Raw genomic sequence first — 10,688 nt, 5'->3', positions numbered from 1 at the left:
TGATACTGATCCCTTGAAAGAGCCGGGGTAGTGCGAGATGATGTGTTGAACCTGTATCAGGAAAGCTGGGTCAGTCATATCAGATTCACAGGAACGCATGAAGATCCCGGTAACTACTGCTTCACCAGCTTCAGTGTAGCACCATGTATCCCATAGATTGCCTCTGAATATGCTGCCGGACCCTTGTTGTGAGCGGACGAGGCTATCGCCAAGATCGCCTTCGCGTAGTAGGTACACGTAGCCAGCCAGCAACGGGTGCCTCAGTACCTGTCTAACTGGTACCAGTAGATTCCCCAGACCCGTTACGTACCCTCCTATTCGGGTCGAATGACCTTTTGCTGCCAGTGTGAAAACCACTGCCTATCCCTGCACCGCATGCCAACACGTTATGGATTGAAGCAAGTATGGCTTTACCCAGTGACGGAAAGTGGTCCTCCTTCATCGTGAGTGGTGACACGCTACCTTTCTGCCTGGAATTGACGCAGCAGTTCAATTTGAAGAGGAACGCGGCGCTGATTGGCATCTAGAGATTACAAACACGCAGAATAACGCAGCGCGAGTTGGAAACACAGTTCAGCCAACCAATCATCTGAGCTCCCGTCCTCAAACGAGCCTGAGAACCCACCACCCGCCAGTACTGGAGTGCCGACTTTTGGGAGCATGACACCATTCAAAGAGCATCTCGAGGCTTGGTTACGAGGGTTGGGAGAAGTTCGAACTCGCTGCCATAAGCTATGAAGTACCTATTGGCGCCCTTGGGAAGCAGACACATTACCCTGGTTCCTCCCTGCTCATGACCCCCGTCTCCCTGCCGGGAATATCTAACGCTTTTCAGGGCATATGACACACAGAGGTCACTAGCAACACCACACCTGTACTGATCATGATGATTTTATATACCATAAGGATTCCGCTAGAATTACCGACTACCGCTTGCTCGCTATCAAAATTGACACGGTCAACAGCAAAGGACCAGAAAGTGGTTCTTAGCCCAGTTGCCACAATGAAGAAAACACAAAGGCTCAAGTAGACATATACCTGATGAGCGTAATCGGTATTGCCCCGAGTCGATCCACCAGCGTTTCCATGTAGGAGGAAACATCTTACTATGAAAAGATACCTGGCGACACGGTACTACTATCCCGGCATGACAGGAGCTTGCTGACGAAGGGTGTCCGCGCCGACGACTCCGGGTGTGCGTGTGTATGCCACTGGCACGGTTCCGCCGATACCGAGAAAGCAGGTCGGGAAAGGGGCCACTCTAAGGTTCGGCTGGCCACGAGACTTCAGAATGCTCTCTTTCAGCTCCTCCAGCTCGCGGCGAGGCAGATGGGGGACGACAGGCGGGCCGACCCTGCCCTCGGGGGTTGCGGTAGAGGACTCCTCCTTCAGAGCCTCCCAGTGCTCGCGAACCCTTTGCGCAGAGGCGTGGCTGGAGGCACTTGCGCCTGAAATGGTTGGGAAGAGCGTCTCGTCGGCGATGTACGATATGCCGGAGTTGACCCAGCCGGTGCGGTGCTCGTCGTTGCCGGCCGAATGGAAGCGAGGGTTCAATCGGCCCCAGCAGTTGAGCCAGCCTGGCTCATTAGGCGCAAGGCACAGGCCAAAATTCTGCCATACGTCCAGCACAAATTCGACACTGCCATCCTCCTCGTGGATGTGATACGTGAATTCGTATTCGGTGGGGCAATCTTCGCAACGTTTGATCTGGCGGGGCAGGAGACCCTGAGTGGTGCCAAGCGCGGAGCTGGCGGCCAAGACGTAACAGTAACCACTTCGAACGGGCCCGATGAAGTTGGTGATCATCTCGTTGGTGTAGGGGTTGTGGTGGGAGCAGATCTTGAAGTCGCCGGCGATGCCACCCAGGCCGTATCGAACCAGCACGTCGGTCCCGGAAGGGTGCAGGGGCACCCAAAGGCGCTGGGTGCGATGGACAAGTAGGCACTCATTGGCGATGACGGCCTCCGTGTCTATCTTTGTGTAGCTGTTGAAGCACTTGAATACAGAGCGCGAGGCGTTGTGCAGCTTCTTGTAGGCCTCTGCGTATGTCCAATCGGTGGAGATGCAGAATTCCGAAAGAGGGACCCCGAAGCCAGGGCCCAGACGATGGCTTCTCATAAGGGCGTGAACGTCGCGGAAACCAAAACCCCATTCCTCGATGCCCCAACGCGGAAACGTGACCTCCTTGGCATCACACTCGGTGCCGGTGCCCTTCTTTCCAGGTACGGGCCGCCATAGAGACTGCGTCTTGGGCAGGGTGCGTCGGTGGAAGATGCGGCAGTAGTAGCAGAGCTCATAATCCCTAAGCGTAACTTCCAGCTCCTCCAGGAAATCCCACCGATCCGCGTCGTCCGTGTTGGCGCGGTAGACAGTCCCTTTGCCGGGCGCTTGGTGAGTGTGGCAGCGCACGCGCTCCCAGACCCTATCGTTCTGCATGCAGCTGTACAGCCACTTGGTGCAGAGGCCCAGGCGGACACATTGGTACAGCGAAAGGTGCTCGCAGATGGCAGAGACCATCTCGGGGGGTAAGTTGTCGATGTTTGCCTTTTTTGCCATTTTCGCCATACAGATACTGGTCATACCATGCTACAGCGTCCAGGTGCGCCGGTTCTAGGTAGACCGGGTGGTGCGGTTGTGTTTGTTATTGACGATATGGCGAGGTGAGGCTTGATAATGGACTACCAAAACAGCAGCTGCCTTTTGGTTTGCAGGTGTACCTATGTATGTACGGGTGAGTGCCCAAAGCGCACTCTGCATTCAATTGTAGTAACGGGCTTTCTATCTCTGAAGGGCGGGCAGAAAACCAATATGAGTTTTGGGGGGGTGGCCGACTGGCCCGGGAACAATCACCTCACTCACACCAGACTCACCCGCAAAGCTTCGTTTGATACCTACTTACTTACCTTGTGTGTTTTTGTCTGACTACTGGCACCTACCAACCAACCAATTACCCGACTGTAAGTGCATACTCACCTGCAGGAAACACCCCCACGTTGACCGACGGCAAGCCAATCCCCCAAAATGTCGTTGATTTCACATGCGTTATACCATAGGAGACGATGATTTGATAGTGCAATCTTTGATACCTCTAAGACAATCACTTGTCGATTCTACTTTCATTCCGTAGCCAGTCGGCAAACACCAAGTCTACGCAAAAGTCCATCTTGGGGCATTGCTAGTAATTTTGGGGTCGTGCTGGTGAAAGGTGTCGCCCGCCAAGCAGCGGCCGTTTTGACCCCACTAACCTGCATATATGTACTTACCCAAGTGGAAGGGCAGGCATCTGTTTAATGCTTATTTGGGGCAAAGGAAAGGCAGGTGCAAGTCTTGAAGTTCAACGTGCTGAGCGGCCTCCAAGAAGCGAACCAGCTACAGGTATCAGATGCAAAAAGGCTTATCTGTGTCCTAAATCACTCACATTTGGGTGACGTCATGTCAGGATGATCTGCTAAGGTTTCATTGTACGCCGTGGCACGACAACACAGACCCTTAATCAAGTGTACAGCTAATTGAGTTTCAATTACTAAGGGGAAGATGCCTATGGTCTTGCTGTATCTGCACTATGTAGTTGTATGCAATCCCTCTGCTCGTACGTCTTACCCAGTGCTACAACTTGGCAAATCCCTGTTTGTCTTCACGTGATGCTCTCCGAAGGGCAACTGTTTTCACCAGCAACACCTCGACCACATGCAAAGACGAACAGTGACTGAGATCGAGACTCCTAGTTGACTGCCCATGTCCTTGCCGCAACGCCTGTGTCAATGTAATGGTAGGAGATTCATCGCAGGCATGGATCCATCCAGGGTGAAGAACGTATACCTCGGCTCCCCTGGCCTAGCCTGCTCTGCTCAAGATGCAAGTGCTTTCTGCACCAGAACATGGCATTAGACAACCGTAGGATAACGCTGTATCTCATCATGTACCTTCCGGGCACATAAACCCATATGACTGCGGCTCCATATGACTGGCAGCTTTTCGGCAACTCGTCAACGCCGGATGATGGTAGATATTGTTCCGGTATACTCATGCCATTTCCTTGACCAGTTTTTTGACCAGTTTCTTTTGCTGATCCACGGTGAGGCTCTTCTCGTCTGTTTCTGTAACGGCCCGTCCAACGACGAGTACTGTCTTCATGTCCTTGCTGTTCACCCACATCTTGCCATTTCTCCCCACCGCCGTCTCGAAAGCAAGACCGGCCGATCCGAGCTCGTCCAAGACGACGACTTTGCCCTCCTCGGCAGACTTGCGCATGAGGAGCCTTCGCGCCATCCCCAAGGAGATGCTGTAAAGCATGCCTTCTGACAGCGGGCCTAGCCCCTCGGCCTTTCCTGTGCTTGGTGACACGCACTCCAGCTCCGGGTCCATGTGTCTGTTTGCAAGACTTACTCGGGCATACACCAGGTCTCCGGCGTGCAGTTGAGGCCGGTTCTTCTTGGAGGCCATTTCAAAGGCCAGCTGGGGCAGCGTGGCATTGGATGTGTAATCTGAGAGAGTGACATAGAAGAAGTCAGCTGCAGTGTGGTGGACTGTCCCAATAACCAAGTCGCCAACAGCTGGGATATACTATGGTGTCATGTTAGTCTCTAGACATCTTCAATAACAAGGCAGGGAGAGAGGGCTATGAACGTACTCGTCCGCCATTGGATTCCACCCATATCAGGTTCTTCCTTCGATCTGTGACCAGCTGACCGGCAGTTGTGGGGATTAGGTCACTCGGAGGGACATGCCTGAGACCGGGACCAAGCCTGAGAGGGTGTTTGGGGTGAGATGGTATTAAGGCCGGATCAATCTCATCACCAGGAAGGACGTAAACTTTGTCTGTTTGGGTCGCCATCGTTGGCAGCTGAAAATGCAAGAGGGATTTTATCTTGCACAATTTAGCTGTGTTGTCGACTTTTGCGAATTTCAGAGGTCCCCAAAACAGCAGATACGTCGTGATGTTTGTACCTATGCGCGCTCGCTTGCCTTCGCTGAAAAATGATATGGTTCAAGCACTGGTGTGGCTTGATAGCACGGAACGAGAGTGGATTACGACTTGGAGGGGCACTCGTGGCTGGTGGTTTTTTCCTAGGGCGGGACAGTGGGGGTAGTTCAGGCCTAGCATTTGCATAATTACATTGTCGAAGTATGCGCTTGAACATTACAAAAGTTCAGCAGGCATAAGCCTTGTGAAGGCAACTCGAGGTGATGGTAGGAATCGCAATTTTTGTAGTGGAATACACGTTTACGAATGATATTCATGGATATAGCCTTACTCTGTAGAAATGTTACACCATTTCAACGAATTATACAAGTAGCAGTGGGATACCTGCAGTCTGTAAGGATTGTCGGAACCCTAACATATGTGATGCAGCAATGTAGGTAGTAGCAATAGCTTGGAGGTATTTATGCAGTGCATCAGTGTTGCATAGCCAATGCTAGTGGGGGAAATTGATGGATTGACTTCCAATTTTTTAGCGGGGCCTTTCCTCCTCGTAGTTGCTCTTACATCCATGTGTGTAAAGAATTTCTTCAAGAGTTGAATATACTAGACGCTGCAAACCAGTCGTCACCTCAACACATCCACCCTCTTCCCTCCACGACAACCGATATTTGAAAATGGCTGCCAACGGGGAGCGAAAGACTGTTGCGCCGGACCAACGGTGCGCCATTGGTCTGACTTTTGGCAACTCTTACAGCTCCATCGCCTGCACTATCGACGATAGTGCCGTGGTCATTGCCAACGAGGATGGTGATCGCCAGATCCCCTCCATCCTGTCCTACGTCGAGGGCGAGGAGTACACCGGAACACAGGCCAAGGCCTTCTTGGTCCGCAACGCCGAGAACACCGTCGTTTCTTTCCGTGATTTCCTCGGCCAGGACTTCAAGTCCATCGATCCCACCCACTGCCACGCCGCTGCGCACCCTCAGGATGCCAGTGGCAGTGTCGCCTTCTCCATCAAGGACAAGGCCGAGGGCGATGCCAACACAGTCTCCGTCTCCGAGGTCGCGACACGATACATCCGCCGCCTTGTGCAATCCGCCTCCGACTACCTCGGAAAGAAGGTCACCTCGGCCGTTCTGACCATCCCGACAAACTTCACCGACAAGCAATGCGAGGCCCTCATCCAGGCTGCCAACAACGCCGATCTCGAGGTCCTGCAGCTGATCAAGGAGCCCGTCGCCGACGTGCTGGCCTACGATGCGCGCCCCGAGGCCATTCTCGAGGACAAGAACATCGTTGTTGCCGATCTTGGTGGCAGCCGCTCTGATGTCGCCGTTGTTGCTTCGAGAGGTGGAATGTATACCATCCTTGCTACCGCCCACGACTACGAGTTCGCTGGTGTCCACTTGGACAAGGTCCTTATGGACCACTTCGCTAAGGAGTTTATGAAGAAGAACAAGGACGTCGACCCACGGGAAAACGCTCGTAGCTTGGCCAAGCTCAAGGCCGAGTCGGAGGCCGCTAAGAAGGCCCTTAGCATCGGAACCAACGCCTCTTTCAGCGTCGAGAGTCTTGCCGAGGGTATCGATTTCCAATCCACCATCAACAGGCTGCGTTACGAGACCGTTGCCCGTAACGTGCTCGGTGGCATTAACAGGCTGATCGAGGGTGTTGTTAAGAGCGCCGGCCTGGATGTGCTCGATATCGACGAGGTTATCCTGTCCGGTGGCACCTCGCACACCCCTAAGATTGCCGCCAACATGCGTAACATCTTCCCTGAAAGCACCCAGATCCAAGCTCCCTCCACCAACCCCGCGGCCATCAACCCCTCCGAGCTCCAGGCCCGCGGTGCTGCCCTGCAAGCCTCGCTCATCCAGGAGTACGACACCGAGGATGTCGAGCAGTCCACCCACCCTGCTGTCACGACTGTGGCTCACATCACCAACGCTATTGGTGTCGTCTCAGTAGGCCACGATGGTGAGACCTTCTCTCCTATTATCGCCCCTGAGACTGCCGTCCCTGCCCGCCGAACCATCCACATCAACGCACCTAAGGAGGGCGGTGATGTTCTCATCAAGGTTATCGAGGGCAACACTCACATCAAGGTCACCAAGCCCGAGCCCAAGCCCGAGAAGAAGGATGAGGAGAAGGACGAGGACGACAGCGATTTCAGCGACGAGGAGGAAGAGGAAGACAAGCGCGAGAAGGTCTGGAAGTCCGGTGAGACTCTTGCCGAGGCTGCCGTCCGGGAGACCAAGAAGGGCAGCAAGGTGGAGGTCACCGTCAACGTTGCCGCTGATCTCAGTGTGACGATTACCGCGCGTGAGGTCGGCGGAAAGGGAGGCGTCAGGGGTAACATTGCTGCCCCATAGATTACATCACGACGATCATGAGTCCAAGGTAGACAAACAGATAAACGGGGGGTAGTGGCGCAATTTGGGGGGTCTGATAGAATAACCAAAAGAACGAATGCTTTCCCATCATGAGCGTCACCTCATGCACCTCCATGTGATTTCGTCTCTGGCCAGCTACCTTTTCATCCATCGAATGTCTCGTCGTCCGCTGCTGGTCATCCGCCATCAACTGGCCAGTTCATTGCCAGCTACCCCGTTCGTTCCACCACCAAGCTCGGGCCGCAAGACAAAGTGTCAGTCAACTCGACAAAAGGCGTTTGGAACGAGAGTAAGTTTTACTTGTAGAAACAGTATCGGTGCTCACCAACCTCGTAGTCGGGGTTCGTCCCAGACTTTGTAAGCCAGTTCAAGGGAGCTTCGTCGTCATGCCCAGAGCAGGGCAAAGCGGCAGCTCCCAAATGCACAGTGGCTAAGCTGCCATAGCGCGAGTTATCAGGAAGCAAGGAGCGGTTCGCACGCAGTACGTGTCGAGGATTAAGGCCTCGTGTGATGGGGGCTGTATGCCGATACGTGTGCACTTATGGAGGGTGGCTCTTTAGGGGGAGTCCCTTCTCCTACAGCTGGTAAAAAGCACGTTCGTGAAGCAGTCCAGCTGGACCTCCAAATGGGGAAGGGGGCATACTAACATTGCCGCCATGCAACATGGCTCAGAGGGGGAAAGGTATCGATCTGGTGGACGTAAGCTCGATGTATGTATGTGAGCAGAGTTGTCCCACCGAAGCAGGCTGGGAGAAAAGTTGATGGCATTAGTTTCCCCTGATTCACGAAATGCTCAAAATATAGAAATGTAGTGTCACTTGCCCAGCTCTATTGATGATTGCATATATGACCATACTAATGCACCACGCCAGGTAAAGTACTGGCGAGAAGGCGTACGAACCACCAGCTAAATCGCTTATTCAGAAAATGCAAAAGGGGAAACCCAGTTCTTTTGATCAAGTAATGCTCGCTAAACACCAGGTCTGCCGTTATCGCTCGGCAGAGTACCATGGTTGTATGTGTAATGGAAACGAAATCTTTCCTCCCAGGAAGACGAATGAGAATGAAAGGCAAGCTGACAAACAAATGAGATCGCAGAAGAGGCCAGCAACGCCTCCCGTTTTGCTGCGATTTCGTCTTAGATTCTTTTTTTCATTCCACTGGCGCCCGTAACTCCAACAACGCCCCTTCTCCTAATTTCCCCAAGGTCTCAAAGAGACGCCGCTCTGTGTTTACCTAGAAAATTACCACCCCAAATGCATGCTCAACGAAACATAGGGTATACACGTAAAAGCGCTGGTCGTGTTTTATATCGCGAACATGAAAAAGCGCATCGGATACTGTTTGAATCATAGCTCTCAAGCGACAGAGGCGCCGGGCAATGCCCAGGACACCAGATCGGACCTGACTTCGAACTCGTCGACCTCCCTCGGCCTGCGGAAACCTTCACGCCCACGATCCTGTTGACCCGTATGGGAATCGCGGTCTGAGCTAATGCTACCCAGTGTAGGCGCGAGACTGGTCAGACTTTCGCGCCGGCCGTGGCTGCTATTGTTACTGGTGTTGCTATTGGCACTCTCGATGAACACCGCAGGGCCCAGACCCCCGTTGCCGCTGTTCACGGCGGCATCGAGGCTGAAGGGCCCATTGTGGCCACTTTCTCGGCTATGTTGCCGCCGGTGGCTGCTGTGGGCAGCGCCAAGACGATGACGCGATGTTGAGCGCCCTTTGTGAGAGCGTGAGGAATGGGTGCTGCCAAAATGCTGAAGATTGTTGCCGTCGTTCTCCGGTTGACCGGTCAGGGGAGGCGAGCCCACTACAGTCGAAAGCCCGCTCTTCTCGCTCGTGCCGCTGTGGTGACGATGGTGCATGTACCGGCGCAATTTCCTGAGGTCGCTAGGTCTGAGGGTATTGTGGCCGACTTCCTCGCTGCCGCTACTGCGACTGCTGCTCGCGTCATCTTGGAACCTGTTTTTGCTTCTCGAATCCGTTTCTCGATGTCGGTAAGCAGCTGATGGGTTCTTCCACCCGTCCCCGCCACCAAATATGTCCTCCACGCATTCATCGGCTGGCAGCTCGCCGGGCTGGCATGACCAAGAGGCAGCAAGGGCGCGTCGATACATATCTTGCAGCTCGCTGGCATCCCTTGTTTTGGCACTCGACGGGTTTTGCGTCTTAGTCTTGCCCAGGGACGGATCATCCTGATCCACGGCAGACTCGCCAGATGCCATTATACCCGCAATACCTCCAAACATAGGTGCTGTCTTGAGCGCAGGCGCCACGTAGTTCCGATCTCCATCGAGCTGTACCATGAGGATGCCGATCTTCAAGGTGCTGTTGATCTTGCTGTCCTGCATCAGATAGCGACGCACGATACCTTCCTCGGCCATATCTTCCTCCAGTATCACCCCTTCGGATGAGCTTGTGGTAGCCGCCCCTTGGGACATCGTACTCTTTGGGCTACTGGGCGGTCTTGAATCGTGTCCGCTCCCCGGCCTGCCATTCAAGGCTGGGCCAAGAATCTTCTCGCGCGCATGATCTAAGCTGGAACGAGCTCTGGCGCGGCCAGTTGTTCCCCCGCCTGTCCCGCCTGTTCCCCCTGGTGCTGATGATATGCTTCGTCGAGGAAAATTCTCGCTCTCTTCCACATATTCGCTAAGATTCAACTTGACAGTGCCGAGTACGATCCTCTCCTCCCTTATTCCTGTCCCGGAGGGAAATTCCTGGGCGACCTCGAACTCAATTGGGCATTCGGTCAGGATGTTGTTCCGGTCAATCGTTATCCGCAGCGGCACGACCTTGGAGTAGTTGAAGGAGACGCGGTGACTGGTACTATCGATGGGACATTTGTCCGTTCGGCTTCGGTGTTCGCCATGCATGGAATGTGGAAGATGCCATTTGATCTGGGAGGTGCCGCTCACGAGCGGGACGTTGTTGAGGTCGTAGATGGTCAGGTGTAACTCGAATTTGGGCTTGCGCGCCTTGTTCACTAGAATGGGCAAAAGCGAAGGCATGGTCAGCTTGTTTTTCGAGGCCGGCGCATCGCCTCCAGCAACGGAACAGCAGGCGTTGATGCTAATAGTATATGAGACAGCGGGTGGGTCTGTCGCATTCTTGAAAGAGCTGCCCAGACACAAGGAGTGGCAGCATTGACAGAAGGGATCAAACAAAGAAGCGAGATATCCATATGCCTGTAACACGCAACTATCCAAATAATTGTAACCGGGCAAAGTCCAGCCGCAGCGCCCATGCGGTTGGGGGGATGGGTGCTTCGGGACTTTCGGGAAACTCCCACTCTCCCAGCGGAATGCCACCGATTAGAGTGCAAAGACGGAAACAGACTCTGGGCCGCCGGGGGAGAAAAGGAAACC

At 53.9% G+C, this 10,688-nt stretch overlaps 4 protein-coding genes across 4 annotated transcripts; 1 reads left to right on the top strand and 3 right to left on the bottom strand.

Moving 5' to 3' along the window:
* Nucleotides 1-1,137: 1,137 nt before the first annotated feature.
* PG985_010708 (uncharacterized protein) lies at nucleotides 1,138-2,556 on the bottom strand (the record flags this gene model as incomplete). Its single annotated transcript, XM_066830476.1, has 1 exon — nucleotides 1,138-2,556. The coding sequence occupies one exon, from the start codon at nucleotides 2,554-2,556 to the stop codon at nucleotides 1,138-1,140; it is 1,419 nt and encodes a 472-aa protein (XP_066681158.1).
* A 1,467-nt stretch (nucleotides 2,557-4,023) lies between these two features.
* PG985_010707 (exosome complex component RRP40) lies at nucleotides 4,024-4,834 on the bottom strand (the record flags this gene model as incomplete). The annotated part of the gene is made up of 2 exons (XM_066830475.1): nucleotides 4,024-4,563; nucleotides 4,631-4,834. 2 exons carry the CDS (start codon nucleotides 4,832-4,834, stop codon nucleotides 4,024-4,026), a joined length of 744 nt encoding a protein of 247 aa, XP_066681157.1.
* A 764-nt stretch (nucleotides 4,835-5,598) lies between these two features.
* Nucleotides 5,599-7,296, top strand: PG985_010706 (putative heat shock protein HSP70 (regulator protein involved in pleiotropic drug resistance); the record flags this gene model as incomplete). The annotated part of the gene is made up of 1 exon (XM_066830474.1): nucleotides 5,599-7,296. One exon carries the CDS (start codon nucleotides 5,599-5,601, stop codon nucleotides 7,294-7,296), a length of 1,698 nt encoding a protein of 565 aa, XP_066681156.1.
* Nucleotides 7,297-8,675: 1,379 nt separating this feature from the next.
* On the bottom strand, nucleotides 8,676-10,331 carry PG985_010705 (uncharacterized protein; the record flags this gene model as incomplete). Its single annotated transcript, XM_066830473.1, has 1 exon — nucleotides 8,676-10,331. One exon carries the CDS (start codon nucleotides 10,329-10,331, stop codon nucleotides 8,676-8,678), a length of 1,656 nt encoding a protein of 551 aa, XP_066681155.1.
* Nucleotides 10,332-10,688: the final 357 nt, after the last annotated feature.

Source organism: Apiospora marii, assembly GCF_038362585.1.
Source record: "Apiospora marii strain CBS 49790 chromosome Unknown utg000007l_segment0_segment0, whole genome shotgun sequence".
NCBI classification, from domain to species: Eukaryota; Fungi; Ascomycota; class Sordariomycetes; order Amphisphaeriales; family Apiosporaceae; genus Apiospora; species Apiospora marii.
This window is presented reverse-complemented; position numbering and strand designations above follow the sequence as displayed.